At 39.2% G+C, this 16001-nt stretch overlaps 1 protein-coding gene across 1 annotated transcript; it reads left to right on the top strand.

Annotated features, from left to right (window-relative positions):
- Nucleotides 1-609: 609 nt before the first annotated feature.
- LOC134565844 (keratin, type I cytoskeletal 19-like) lies at nucleotides 610-7031 on the top strand. The gene is made up of 8 exons (XM_063425512.1): nucleotides 610-1133; nucleotides 1863-1945; nucleotides 2834-2990; nucleotides 3411-3572; nucleotides 3700-3825; nucleotides 4615-4835; nucleotides 5837-5862; nucleotides 6406-7031. Exons 1-8 carry the CDS (start codon nucleotides 645-647, stop codon nucleotides 6429-6431), a joined length of 1290 nt encoding a protein of 429 aa, XP_063281582.1. The 5' UTR covers nucleotides 610-644; the 3' UTR covers nucleotides 6432-7031.
- Nucleotides 7032-16001: the final 8970 nt, after the last annotated feature.

Here is a 16001-nt window from a genome sequence, read left to right as displayed (position 1 = left end):
TCCAAATTGCATTTATGGTGTATTTTGTTGCATGAATCACTGCTTTTCTGTGACAAGTCTAGTATATCCATGTGTTCCTCGTGAAAAAAAAAACAAATATATATATTTTTTTATTCATTTGGCTGTCAACTTTCAAGTTCCTTATTCTTGTGCTTCAAGTGAAGAACTATTTAATTCAGCCACTTTTTATTTGTTTTATTGTTGTCCATCTGTCACTATCTCAACAAATATATAATCCGTTTGATCAGTTAATTCAAGTCTGTGTCTGGCATAGTCTGCGTGCAGTGGATATCAACTATGTTGCTCCAAGAGCCAAACTACAAAGGCTCGGTATAACCTTTACAAGGTGTGATTTTCTATACCTTTGATGTACATTTATAATATAAATGAGTATATTAATAATTGTATTCACCACCTGTAAGAGTTCTCATTAATTCACAAATTATTTATACCTTAATCACATTTAAGGCAGATACAAAACATTGCATAAAAGAATGTGATGCCTATAAAATACCCATAAAAGTAACCTTATTCTAGATAACTTGCTTCATATATAAGAAGGTTGAAGTCAAAGAGACACTTGCAGTTTACTTTCTTAAGAAGAAACATTTCCAATTCTTTGTACAACTCAATCAGAGATCAACATGAAGCATCAAGGCAGCTACTCTTCTTCTGGATCCCTCATGGTAGGCCACAGCTCTAGAGGCCATTGTTCCTCTGGTAGCATCTCTTCACTTCATCATGGAAGCTCCAATACATTTCACCATAAGAGCTTCAGCTGCTCTAATACTGGTGGTTCCTATAAATCATCCAGCCACCTTGGAGGAAACTCAAAACTATCTATCAGTTCATCTGCTGGTCTTGCACATGGAGGTGGAAGTGGCCATGGTGGCCTTAAAAGTCATCTCAAGAGTTCTAACAACCACGCTCATAACCTACTTCGTATTAATGAGAAAGATACAATGAGGGCTCTGAATGAGCGTCTTGCCTCCTATTTAGACAAGGTCCATTCGCTGGAGCAGGAGAATGCTGAGCTGGAAAGGAAGATATGTGAATGGTATGCAAACAATGCCCCAAGCTCACTCCCTGACTCCAGTGAGTACTATAGGACTATTCAGGAGCTACAGAACCAGGTAAAAATAGACATGTATGAGTTTATCTCCAATGTGGTTAGTTGTAGAATGATCTTACCTACAATGCATGTTTTAATGACTTAAAGTAAACTTGTCATTCAGTAAAATATCCAGACCAAAGTGTCTGCAAACCCTGAAAATTCAACTGTAGACATGACTGTATAATAGATATATAGAAATGATAAATATTCTATAATATTTTAAATACATTACATGAGAAAATATATTATATACACTGCATACATTTCATTCTGAATTGAACTAAACCAATATATATGCCATTAAAGATTTCTTCTACTGTGGATATTTGTTGGGTGATCCTACTTACAATGTATTATTTAATGACTTACCTTCTTAATAAACGTACCATTCTCTAAAATAATTCTAGTCCTAAAAGCTCGTGTACAACTGACTGTATAATAGAGATACAGAGATGTTCAAAATTGTTTTATGTAACTTATATAATAAAAACTGTTAAATACACTTATAAATAGTATGATGTTGTTACATTCAAGAATGTAGCATTTCACAGAGCACAGAGCTATAAAAATTGCATGTGGTTCAGCTTTTCTCAAATAGAAAATACAACATCAGTGTGTATAATCAACAGAACATTTTCTCATAACTTTAGTTATAGTCAAATATAGTTCACAGAGACTAAAATATTTAAACAAAATAAGTAATATAAATTATTTTTAGAGATTAATTGAGAATGACTTTGTTTACCAGATTTCTTCGGCGACAATTAACAGTGGAAGGATTGTCCTACAGATAGATAGCGCTCAACATGCTTCAGATGACTTCAGAAGCAGGTAAGTCCATGAAGTTATGAGATTTAAAGAGACAAGTGAAGACTTTGCTTCATACAACTGTAGCAGCATATATATTGTAAAGGTGGCTTTGTGTGGCCAAATATTAATATAAACATATATTAATCAAGTATGGTGGTTGGTATTAAATTAATAATTAAAAAAACACAATATTAAAAAAAAATCTAAAAAGCTCTAATTTCTCACAAAGAAACCTATTTTTATATTGTTACAGCAAAACATTCAGCATAGAATTGTACATAACTTCAGTTTAATGAAAATTCTCTCGAGTCAACGATGGGGGTCTACTAGCACTGAAGTAACTGCTTTAGTAATGTTCTTACTAAGTTTTCGGTTGAGGAAAGTTAGTGCAGTAGCTGTAAACTTTCTTATGTGTTCTATTAAGGTGTCTATTATGTTTGATTGTAAGCATTAGTTTCGTCTAGTATGGTTTTAACTGTTAGAAGCCATAACTTCTTTGGTGGATTTTCTGTTGATGTCTGTGTCTTTGTTTTTATTAAATGTCCACTTTGTAAAACAGACCGAGTTACGACCATAGGTTAGAAGATAGTGCTGACCTTTATGGTAGACTATTGTCTAATTTAGGATTATCAAGGCATTATAATTTATCCATAACTATTTCTGTATATTGCTGCATTCCGTGTAATCATAGTACAATATATTGTAAATACCTTTACACAATCCTTTACTAACTGCACATAGCATTACCGTAGTTATCATCAAGCTGCGTTTTTTTCATGTTATTCCATACAGAAAAAAATACTTTCAACCAGCGTTAAATTGAAAAGTGATAAATAATTAATTTCCATGCCTATTCTCAGAATTGATTATATAATATGGTGTGCTCTTTTATTATTTTTATCAATTTAGGTGTGAGATGGAGATAAACACAAGGAACAATGTGGATGGAGATACTGGTTCCTTGAGAAGAGTCTTACAACAAATTAACAATGAAGTGCAAACCTTATCCGGAGGAGTCCAAAGTCTCCAGCAAGAACTTTTCCAGATGAGGAATAACCATTCAGGGGTAAAATGGAAAGATGTAGATGGCTTATTATTATAATTTATTAAAACACTACTGAGAACAAAGATGCATTTGGAATAATTACAGGACTTTAAATGTCAAGTCGTAAGCTACTAGCCAGGCCTCAAAATTTTCTTGCCACTGCAGGCTAGAGAATCCTTGGTACTTTTACCAGTGGTTACTTTGTACGATACAGGGCTACATTTTTACTACAAATGTCCAGTTACATTTTTTCCATTAATTATTAAATGTGAACAGTTTTGGGGATCTCTTTCTTACATACATCGTGGGTGTTTGTTTACACATTCAAACCTAAGGGTAAAATGTTGAAAGGTTACTATGGGCTCCAATACAACTTTTCTTTATAAATTACTTTAAAATTTTCCTTTCACGTCTTACCCTAGTCCTTTGTCTTTTTCAAAGGAAGTGGATGGTCTGCGTGCTCAGCTTGGAACCAGAGTCAACGTAGAAATGAATGCTGCTCCATCCATCGACCTGAACAGAGCTCTATCTGAGCTCAGACAAGAATATGAAAACATGATGGAGAGGAACCTCAGGGAAGTCGAGGGCATGTTCTTGGCAAGGGTAATTCTAACCATAATATCATAGAGCAACTAGCTGACAGTAAACTATAACACTAAAACTATAGACCCATACCAGATTGGTAAGAACCGTATTACTGTTTTTACATGAAATATTTTTTTTATTGCAGAGTGCAGAACTGGACCGTGAGATGTCTTTAGGAGCCGTACAATTGCAGTCAGTTAATAATGATATCATTGATTCAAAGCGGTCTTTACAGACCCTGGAGATTGAGTTGCAGAGCCAGCTGAGTATGGTATGTCAGCATGAATTAAAATATGTAAACATATTTAAAGCAAAACCATGCCTATATTCCGCACTTGCTGTTTTTATTGGTTCTAATAATGCTCTATTGACTACAAAGTCTCTTGTGTCAGTCTTTAGTTTAAGAAAGTTTACCATCATCCATTTTTGGATGTCTTCAAGACGTGCCATTAATAGCATTTATGTCTTTTTCATCACGTGCATCTTATATTAATAATAATTCTGGAGAATTGTTTTATAATAGGATATTTAACATGTCTTGCTATTTTTGGAGGTTGACTTCATACAGTTTGGTTTGATTGTGTTTTTGATGATGACCTTCTAGTGTATGCTGGATGCTTTCCGGAGAAATGTTTCCATTGCCTTGTAGAAAAAAATAAAATAAATAAATAAATATATATATGTATATATGAATGTTAACTCTCAATGTTAAGAGTTACTTAATGTATTTGCATTGAATCTCCCAATCTTTCTGGGCGAGCATTTTATTATACTATGCAAAAATGTATCAATGTGTAGTGGTGGTACTCGTCAAACTTTACTTTCAACATTTGTTGAAAATTTATTTTGCGTTCACTGCAATACATCCAACCACTGACACACAACACAAAGAAGCAAAGCCAGCTATTTTAACTAATATCAGCATGATGGAATGTGGGAATGTTTCGAACCTTTAAATATATTAAACAATAGTACAATAATATGATGGAAAAAATAAATCCCTGAATAAGGGATCATATACCTACTTAGTTACGTAATATTGCTATGTCATCATTGGCAGAAATCAGCTCTGGAGGGCACCTTATCAGAGACGGAGGCAACGTTTGGTTCCCAGCTTTCCCAGTTACAATGCATGATTGATAACATTGAAGGTCAGCTGACACAGATCCGATCTGACCTAGAACAACAGAATCATGAATACCAAGTTCTCATGGACCAGAAGACCCATCTAGAGATGGAAATCAACACCTATAGACATCTGCTGGATGGACATGACATTCAGTGCGTATTACAATTTTTTGTCAAATTTAGTTGTTAAGTATTCAGATCAAAAAAGGAGAAGAAAAACAAAATAATGCTGGTTTAAGTGTAGTCATCATTGTCTATGATGGAAAAGTTGACAAAACCTGGCTATTGATATCTCTTAATATTCATGTATAACACCAATATATGGGGCACTTACCTACATTCCTGAGTATACTGTCACAAGTGAGCATAATAAACACTAGAATATTTTAAATGAATTAGCTTATAGAACATATCGTAAAATATAATATTAGTAACTGAGGTGGACAGTTAAATGTATATATTATTTGAATGGATGAGATAGGTGACTGAGGGAGAAAACTAAGGAGGAGATAATTATTGGTCGTAAAGAAATTACAAAATGGGGTTTCACACAAGGTATATGTGCGTAGATGGGTTTTGGGGTACAAAAAATTATAAATGAGGTGGCTGAATAGATAGTTTGTTTTAATATTAGGGTTTAGAAGGAAGAAGATGTGCAACTGGGAAGAATCCCGGAAGTCAGTGGTAAGGATGTAAATAAAGCAGAGATGATGAGTGTAGTTTACATAGTAGATTAGTAAGAAGACATAGGGAAGTGCAACATACTAAATCAGAAGTGGCCAAAACAGAGATCCCCACCTGTTACATAACCACAGATCACATGTTGCTTTACTAATTGTAAGGTTGACAGTGCGTCATTGGGATTATGTGTCTGCCATAGCTGGGCATCAAGTTTCTGGATGCACCTTTTTTAGAGGGATTTTTTTTTACTGGTTAAAGCGTTATTAATTAGTTTATTAGTAATCCTGAACGCATATTACGAAGTATGAAGTACTAAGTACCGAAGAATGTTGATGTTAAGGCAATACAATATGTGCTGCTCTATATACAATTACAGTTAATTTCACCTAAGGTAATTGCGTATTTTTGATAACAAATATAATACACACCTCTTTCATATCAGTTCTTCTAAACATCTCTAATTCTTTTCGCAGTATTTCCAATCATACCAGTTCTGGAGGTGAGTAATATACATCACAATAAAAAAAATTACATTTGCAACAAAAATGCTTAGCTATGTATCGCAATGATATTTGATATTTCCAAACCTTGCTTATTGATCCAACTGTTATACAGTATAAAGGGAATCAACACAGTAAAGGAGGAGACTATATTTAAAAGAAGAAAAACTACCACAACAAGAGGACATAGTCTTAAATTAGAGGGCAAAGGTTTAAAAATAATATCCGGAAGTATTACTTTACTGAGAGCGTAATGGATGCATGGAATAGCCTTCCAGCTGAATTGGTAGAGGTTAACACAGTGAAGGATTCGTGGGATAGGCATAAGGCTATCCTAGCTATAAGATAAGGCCAGGGACTAATGAAAGTATTTAGAAAATTGGGCAGACTAGATGGGCCGAATGGTTCTTATCTGCCGTCACATTCTATGTTTCTATGTTTCTATGTTTCTATTACTTTCTTAAGATTTAATCAACTCAAAAATAAAAGATGTAATAAAGTCCGTGTGCCAATCTAATTTTTCCATGTCTGCTCTGTTCTAGCATCCCATGACAACAAGTGCAAGTAATGGCCATGTGCTTCTCAATATGCTCTTGATGCTTCTCTAGAAAAGAAATAACATGAATTGAATCATTATGAAGTCAACTTCTCTGGAATTAGCAATCTGCCTTTATTGTCTTTCTTTAATTCCCTTTCCATTCCTAAACTGATACTGATTAAATGCAAGTGAAAATCCAACACAAAATATATTAGCTATGTGTACAAGTAAAACTGATATTGTTCTGAATTATTGGACACTGTTTGTGTCATATTGTTCCTGAAAAAAATAGAACTCATCTACAGCTTGTATATCAATACAATATTTACAATGACTATATGCAGCTTTATCGAAGGATGGTGTTGAGTGGTTTGCCTAGCAAATATTAAAGGAAAGAACATTTTAATTTCCAAGTTCTGAAAGCATTTTTGTAACTGTTTCATCAAATTATAATGATAAGACAATGTGGATCTGCTGCATATTTTTTTGTAAACTAGTATTTTACTGATATTGTAAAGCGCTGCGGATTAGGTGGGCGCTATATAAATGCCAAAAAGAATAATGAATTAATAATGATATATTTATTGTTTGGATTTAAGTTTTGTGGGAACTTTTGGACTGTATTGTAATTACAACTTTATTGTAACTGAATATACAATTCTTTGAAAATAAATAATTTTTCTTTGTCTTCTGCAAACCCGGTGGTGTATTTGTATTTTGTATTACGAAAGCTAATGTTGGATTCTCAGGTTTTTTAAATATTTTAGAATTGAATTTCCTAAATTTAGCTAGTAATATTTGTTTTCACTACTGTTTGGAGTTTAGTGAATAAAAAACCCTAAAACCCACACCCTCAGGCAGTTTCTGAAAATATATTTACTGTGATAATAATTACAATTAAGTTAGATCAACTTTAAATGTTAAGAATAGTTATAGTGTAAAAAAACAAACAAACCAACAACAACAAAAAAACAAAACATATGAAATATACCTCCACTACAGGCAATGTAGACTATGAATTGTACAACGTCTTGGAAACATTGTAAAAAAGAGTTTATTGGTTTGATATTTGTGAGAACAGCTAGCATGGGCATTCACAAAAGTGAGAATTCAAAGTGAATTTAGAATTTAAGGCTAAAGTCCACCCCCTCCACCCCCCTCCCCCCCCAACTGGACGCTAGCTGTGAATCCAGTTTGGTTACTTTGGCCTTACATTTGAAATCCATTCACTTTGAATTCCCACATTTGGGAATAACCCTGTAAGAGTAACTAAATAACATGTAGAGAATTCATGAATTGCAGATATCCAAACAAAGCATATTTTAATTTTGTAAACATTTAATTCTAAGAGAAAAGCAGTCTGTTTATATTACCAATATATAAAATTCATCTGTGATATTAAAAATATATATAATTTGAGAATAACATACTTGGCGTGTATAGCTTTATTTTTGTGTTTTAGTGTCACATGGGAGAGCAGCACATTGTTTTGGTCTCTGCTGTGGCTCACCTAATAGAAATAGATGGAGACCTATCATCAAGCCCCTACTTCAGGGATAGGAACCCTTCGGCATTCCAGAGGATGTGCACTACATATTCCAAAAGGCTCCTACAGCCATGATGCTGGCAAAGCATCAGGGGCGATTTTGTCCGCAACATACGAAGTGCCGAAGGATGTCTATCCCTACGCTACTTAGTATTTTAGGGTCACATAAAATTTTTATTCCTTTATTATGTTTTGTTAATAAAGGGACACATGTCTTTGTCAGTGTGAAGAAGCCACATGGCTCTCTCTAATTGCTCTAACAGCTTACAGCAAATATATGTGCTGACAACGTGGAAAATAAGTCAGTCACACATTGGACTGCATGAATGATGGAAACTAAAAAGAATATTATCGCCAACTTCTAATCGATGAAAACAACAAAAATCCAAAGGTAGCATCATATGGTACATTGGCACCTTTGATGCAGGTTGGGAAACGATGATTGGTATCTTCAAAAGTTTTGGCCCATACTAGCATCAGATAGACATCTTAAGGATGTCGTGACACTTCATCCATCTATTACGGCACGCAGAGGGAGAAATTTGATAGACCTTTTGTTACCCAGTCATCTCCCCACTAGTGCCACCTCAGGTCACCCTAAAAACTACTTTCCAGAAGGCACCTACCAATGTGGTCATTGTAGTGCATGTCCCTTTATCAACAAACATTATAAGACCTACTCCAGTAGCACCAATACGGAAATGTTTAGATCACACTCTTACTTTAATTGTTGCACCATTGGAATAGTCTATCTACTCACCTGTTCTTGTGGCCTGATGTATGTGGGTAAGACATTTCACCTATTTAAATACAGAATCCAGGAACACGTTAATTCAATATAGAGACGTCTGGAAACCCCAATCTCCAGGCATCTACATCACCATCATGACCACTCCTCAGTGTCAGGGTACCTGTTGTCTCTACCTCAGAGGAGGTGAGATACTTAGACGTTCATCCTCTCAGAGGGGTTGACTCACTCGTTCCTCGCAGTTCTCTCGGCCGTTTACACGCCGGCCGCGAGGGACCCGCTTCCTTTTATGACGCGGCGCTCAGTAGCCGACGTCATGACGACAATCCGTTCCGACCTGTCAATCAAGTCCCGACCACGAATCAGGACTCGTCGGGGGCGTGATTACCTATCTAGAACCAGGGTATAAAGTAGGGCTTTATGCATTTGCTCATTGCCCTGTCGTGGTTCTAGCTTGTCTAGTCACTCAGTGCTCTTGTTTTCTATTTGTCTCTTTGGTTTTGACCCGGCTTGTTTGTTCTACCCTGCTTACCTCTATTACCCTTTGACTCGGCTTGTCTCTCGCTTATCTGCTCTCTCGTTCCCTCGACCTCGGCTTGTCTCTAGACCATTCTTTGCTTACTCCTTACGTTAGTCCGGCCATTCTAAGGTCCGGTATACGTACCTACCTCCTGTTTGTACTTTGCGTGTTGGATCCCTGTCCCGATCCTGACATTACGACAGGGCCAATGGACCCTGCAGGTACAAACACTCAGGTTGGTTCTTCCGACTCTAGATTTGAGGCCATGGATCATAGAATGGATCAGATGGCTCTAGCGCTGCAGGCTTTATTATCTCGTTCTAATAATCAACCAGAAGAGATGCGTACTACATCCATCTCCCCTGTAAGTTCAGGTCTAGAGGTAGCCACAGTAGGTGCTTCTTCCCGTATTACTCCTCCTGTACGTTATGGTGGCTCTCCGGATAAGTGTCGTGGTTTTTTAAACCAGATAGGTATTCATTTCAAATTACAACCCCGCTCCTACCCTACAGATAGGGCGAAGGTTGGATTCATTATCACACTACTCATTGATAAGGCTCTGAGATGGGCCAATCCATTGTGGGAGAATGATAACCCGTTAGTCTATAATTATAATGCCTTTGTCGCTGCTTTTAGAAGAACTTTTGACCCTCCAGGTAGAAAGGTCAATGCAGCTAGATTATTGTTGCGCCTTAGACAAGATAACCGAACCCTTGTGGATTATGCACTAGAGTTCAGGTCCTTGGCGGCAGAAGTTAAGTGGAATGAACAGGCTTATATAGACGTATTTTTAAACGGACTATCAGATGAAATTCTAGACGAGGTTGCTACAAGAGAGCTTCCTGAAAATTTGGAGGATTTAATTTCTTTTATTTCTCGTATTGATGAACGTTTAAGAGAGAGGCAGAACACTCGAGATAGAACCCGTAGACCTTCCTTTAAACTAGCTCCCTCATTTCAAAGTCCTGAATCCACAACCTCAGCTTTTCCAGAACCTATGCAGATAGGCAATACTCGCCTCTCAGAAGAAGAGAGACAGTACAGGAGAAGGGAGGGGTTGTGTATGTATTGTGGAGTAAGAGGGCACCTACGCCTAAATTGTCCTAATCGCCCGGGAAACGCTCGCACCTAAGTTTCTCTAGAGGACAGGCCTTGGGTGTTTCTATTTTGTCCTCTATACATAATTATAAAGATCACAGGCTTCTGCTACCTGTTTCTTTAGCTTGGGAGAAGGGAGTACTAAAAACTATGGCGTTGGTAGATTCCGGAGCTGCTGAGAGCTTTATTGACCAAGTTTTTGTTACTAAACACTCTATTCCATCCCAGCTAAGGGATACACCCTTGGCCGTTGAGGCCATAGATGGTAGACCATTATCTGAACCTGTTATTTTTCGTGAGACCATACCTGTTAACTTAACTGTTGGTATCCTACACGAGGAAGGTATATCTCTTATGCTTATTTCGTCTCCTTCTGTTCCTATAGTCCTGGGGTATCCATGGTTAAAGAAACATAACCCTATTATTGATTGGGAACTAGGGGAGATAGTCTCATGGGGTCAGGGTTGCCAGAGCAGGTGCTTACAGAAAGTCTCACCGGTTTGCGTAGTTAACGCACCGGCTAATTCTACCCAGTCTACAGACGTACAAATACCGCCTCTGTACCTGGATTTAAAGGCAGTCTTTGACAAAAAGAATGCTGACACTTTACCTCCACACAGGCCCTTTGACTGCAAGATCAGACTCCTGCCTGGGACCATGCCTCCGAGGGGTACGGTATACCCTTTATCCACTAAGGAGAACTTAGTCTTAGAGGAGTATATTCGTGAGAACCTAGACAAAGGATTCATTAGGAGATCCTCCTCCCCTGCCGGGGCTGGTTTTTTTTTTGTGAATAAGAAGGATGGTACATTAAGGCCTTGCATTGATTATCGATGCTTTAATAAAATAACGATTAGAAATGCCTACCCGATTCCTTTGATTACTGAGCTCTTTGATCGTCTAAAAGGCTCCAAGATTTTCACCAAGTTAGATCTCAGAGGGGCGTATAACTTGGTGAGAATTCAGCAGGGTGACGAGTGGAAAACAGCGTTCAATACCCGATATGGGCACTATGAGTACACGGTAATGCCTTTTGGGCTCTGTAATGCACCGGCAGTATTTCAGGACCTGATCAATGAAGTTCTTAGGGAATTTCAACAGGATTGCGTTATTGTATATTTGGATGATATACTAATACACTCTAGAGAAATTGAGACCCACCACAGACAAGTCAGAAGGGTATTGCGCAAACTTCTACAACATGGGTTGTACTGCAAATTGGAGAAATGTAGTTTTGACCAATCTCAGATAAACTTTCTTGGTTACGTGATTTCTGGGGACGGGTTTAAAATGGATCCGGATAAACTCCAGTCTATTTTAGATTGGCCATTACCCAGGGGTCTCAAAGCCATTCAGAGGTTTATTGGATTCTCCAATTATTACAGGCGTTTCATTAAAGGATACTCTTCTATTATTGCTCCTATTACCAATATGACCAGACAGGGGGCTGACACTAAGACTTGGTCTACTGATGCTCTCGTTGCTTTCAAGACACTCAAGGAACTTTTTGCTTCTGCACCAATTTTAGTTCACCCTGATACGACTTTGCCTTTTCTACTCGAGGTAGACGCCTCAGAGACAGGGGTAGGCGCTGTCTTGTCTCAAAGGTTAGGTGTGGATAAACCGTTACATCCATGTGGTTTTTTTTCCAAGAAATTATCTGGGCCTGAAAGCAGATATGACATTGGTGACAGGGAACTACTAGCGGTCATCATGGCTTTAAAGGAGTGGAGACATTTATTGGAAGGGACCTTGCATCCTGTTACTATTTTGACGGATCACAAGAACTTGTCCTATATTGGGGAGGCCAAGCGCTTGTCCGCCAGGCAAGCTCGTTGGTCCTTGTTCCTCACTCATTTCAATTAGGTGCTCACTTATAGACCTGGTTCTAAGAACTCTAAAGCCGATGCTTTGTCTCGCCAACATGAACCTTCTACTATATCTGAGGCGGTTTTGTCTTCTATAGTTCCCAAGTGCAATATTATCGCCAACACGAGTCTCAGGATTCATTCTCCGTTGCTGGCCGAGATCATGAAGTTACAGCATCTGGCTCCTAGACAGGGTCCTGGGGCAAGGTATTTCGTTCCTCCTGAACTCCAACTGGAACTGTTACAGTGCTTTCACAACAGTAAGGTGGCTGGGCATCCTGGCATTCGCAAGACGTGTGCCTTGATTTCCAAAGATTTCTGGTGGCCTTCACTACGTAAGGATATTAGGGATTTCGTCGGAGCATGTGAGGTCTGTATGAAGACTAAACAACCTCATACGCTTCCATGTGGGCTTTTGCATCCCTTGGAAATTCCCGAGAGACCGTGGTCCTGTCTGGCTATGGACTTCATTGTCGATTTGCCTGTTTCTAAAAAACAGACTGTTATCCTCACGGTGGTTGACAGGTTTACTAAGATGGCTCATTTAGTGCCCTTACCTAAACTGCCATCTTCTCCCGAATTGGCTGAGATATTCGCGAGAGAGATTTTTCGTTTACATGGGATACCCTCCGAAATTGTTTCTGATAGAGGTTCCCAATTTGTTTCCCGTTTTTTGGAAATCCTTCTGTTCTCAACTGGGCATCAAATTGAATTTCTCTTCTGCCTATCATCCCCAGTCTAACGGAGCTGCTGAACGCACCAACCAAAAGATTGAACAATATTTACGTTGTTTTGTTTCCGAACACCAGGACGATTGGGTCGGTTTGATTCCTTGGGCGGAGTTTGCACACAACAATCTCGTTTGTGATTCTACTCGTTCTAGCCCCTTTTTCATGAATTATGGCTTTCATTCTTCCCTCGGTTTCTCCTTCCCAAGGGGTACCGTCGGTTGACGTTCATGTTGCCAATTTGAGGAAGTTGTGGGATCAAACTCGACAAATTCTCCTGCATAATTCCGCGTTGTTCAAGAAACACGCTGATAAGCGTAGAAGGGCGGCTCCGGCTTTTGTTCCAGGTGATAGGGTATGGTTGAGTACCAGAAACATTCGCTTGAAGGTTCCTTCTATGAAATTCGCCCCTCGTTACATTGGCCCTTACAGGGTTCTGACTCAAATTAACCCAGTTGCGTATCGTCTGGCCCTTCCATCTGCCTTACGCATTCCTAACTCCTTTCATATTTCCTTGTTGAAGCCTCTAGTATGTAACAAGTTTTCCTCCGCTGTATCCTCTCCTCGCGCTGTTCCGGTTGAGGGTCAGGAGGAGAATGAGATCAACTCCATCCTCGATTCTCGAATCTCTCGGGGGAGGTTACAATATCTTGTTGGCTGGAAGGGATATGGTCCTGAGGAGAGGACTTGGGTACCTCAGGAGGATGTGCATGCTCCTCGCCTCCGCAGGGCTTTTCACTCTCGTTTTCCATCTCGACCCGGTTCCTTCCGCCCGGTGGGCGTTTCTGAGAGGGGGGGTACTGTCAGGGTACCTGTTGTCTCTACCTCAGAGGAGGTGAGATACTTAGACGTTCATCCTCTCAGAGGGGTTGACTCACTCGTTCCTCGCAGTTCTCTCGGCCGTTTACACGCCGGCCGCGAGGGACCCGCTTCCTTTTATGACGCGGCGCTCAGTAGCCGACGTCATGACGACAATCCGTTCCGACCTGTCAATCAAGTCCCGACCACGAATCAGGACTCGTCGGGGGCGTGATTACCTATCTAGAACCAGGGTATAAAGTAGGGCTTTATGCATTTGCTCATTGCCCTGTCGTGGTTCTAGCTTGTCTAGTCACTCAGTGCTCTTGTTTTCTATTTGTCTCTTTGGTTTTGACCCGGCTTGTTTGTTCTACCCTGCTTACCTCTATTACCCTTTGACTCGGCTTGTCTCTCGCTTATCTGCTCTCTCGTTCCCTCGACCTCGGCTTGTCTCTAGACCATTCTTTGCTTACTCCTTACGTTAGTCCGGCCATTCTAAGGTCCGGTATACGTACCTACCTCCTGTTTGTACTTTGCGTGTTGGATCCCTGTCCCGATCCTGACACTCAGCTGGGATAAGATTTATGGGTCTGGAACAGGTACCTCAAGCAACACGTAAAGGGGGTTGGTAAATTTAACTTTGTCAGAGAGAGGCGATCTGGATCTATAGCTCAAAAACCCTATCGCCACAGCGATTAAATAAAGGGTTTTCTTACACCCCCTTCATATAATACAGGGACTGATTATGTGACTATGTGGCTTTTTATTGTAAGCTACTATGCTATACAACAATTGTTGTCTAAACCTTTTTTAACCTTTTTAGTTACTTATACTTTTTAATTGGTGTCTTTAATCACTAATTTTGCTCTCATCTAAATATGTATAATGATGACTGACTACTTGTGACATTATAGTAGTTCATGTATTCTTCAGTGGCTCTTTTTACCACTTTAAATTAGACTTCTACTTATGGTAAACCAATTGAGAGACACATGCCTGGTTGAATATATGAATTATAAACCTTGGATCGGACACACTGTTCATTAGTTATATGCTTGTTGCTGCAGACCTGACACTTGACTACCAAGGGACCTTATAATTTCATTACTTTTAATGTTATCACTGATTTCTTGATTCATTAGCCATATGCAACTTTTCTTTTTGATGCAATATTCTTTGGATTACGGTCACACAGTAGTGAGCTTGATTGTAGCATGATTTAAGTCACAGCATTTACTTGTGTAACCAACTGATGATACAATGTAACATTACCCCTGTCCTGGAACTACCAAGGGAATATAGCAAGAAGATATCCATTTATTATATATACTCAAATTACAGCTATGCTTATGATTACATGTGGGAGGTACCTTCTAATGGGTCAACCCACGTTGGTACTATTCATCCATAATGCATTCCCTCATCATATATTCGTCTTATGCCTGCCTTATAATTATGACATGGCAGAAATGCCATTTACTGCAGGACTTTTCAAATAATAGTATTAACCCTTCTTTACAGCTAACCAGGTCATAATATAACTTAATTTCCGTCGTGGTATACACAAGGGTATGATATTTAATGGTAACTGCCCACTATGTATGTTGGTTTGCAGCGATCGCGTGTGGGCGGTGCTTGAGGATGGGATGTCCCATCCCAGTACTACTGAACACACCCACTCTGCGCACATCACGGATGCTGCCCACGTCCCATGTTGGGTCGGACCTATGACGCTGCATACTGACGTCTCCTGTGCAGGCAGTTCGATATGGACGTATGGATGCAGCTTTCTTATAACAGGTAATGTGAACAAATATCGCCTAACTGGCATACAGCCATGCTAGTCACAGGTGGTGACTGCCTATTGGTGGTCTTCCCAACCCCATTGATTATACAGCTCCCTGCGAGGTCTGACTACACTCCAAATAAGGGGATTGGATGAGACAACTTTTTACACCGCCCCCTGACCAGCTGATTCTGTTATGGCTAATTGTTTATATGGTATTCAAACAGACTTCTGGATGAGACAGACTACTTTGCCCCTGATGACGGTGTTGTATCACGCCAAGACGCGCGTCACACTGTGTGCAGCACTGGCGTTAGTTCATATGGCAGATCATATGGATGGGGCATTGCGATGTCACTGGGGGGGGGGGGTAGGTGAGAGGGTGGGGGCGGAAAATCTTTCTTTTGCCTAGGGCGGCAAAAATCCTTGCACCGGTCCTGCGTATATGAGAGAATTAAAAGATGCATGAGGTTTAATAGAGTGCGAATGCTGGAAAGGGAAAATGAAC

Source organism: Pelobates fuscus, chromosome 6 (assembly GCF_036172605.1).
Source record: "Pelobates fuscus isolate aPelFus1 chromosome 6, aPelFus1.pri, whole genome shotgun sequence".
Classification (NCBI taxonomy): domain Eukaryota; kingdom Metazoa; phylum Chordata; class Amphibia; order Anura; family Pelobatidae; genus Pelobates; species Pelobates fuscus.
This window is presented reverse-complemented; position numbering and strand designations above follow the sequence as displayed.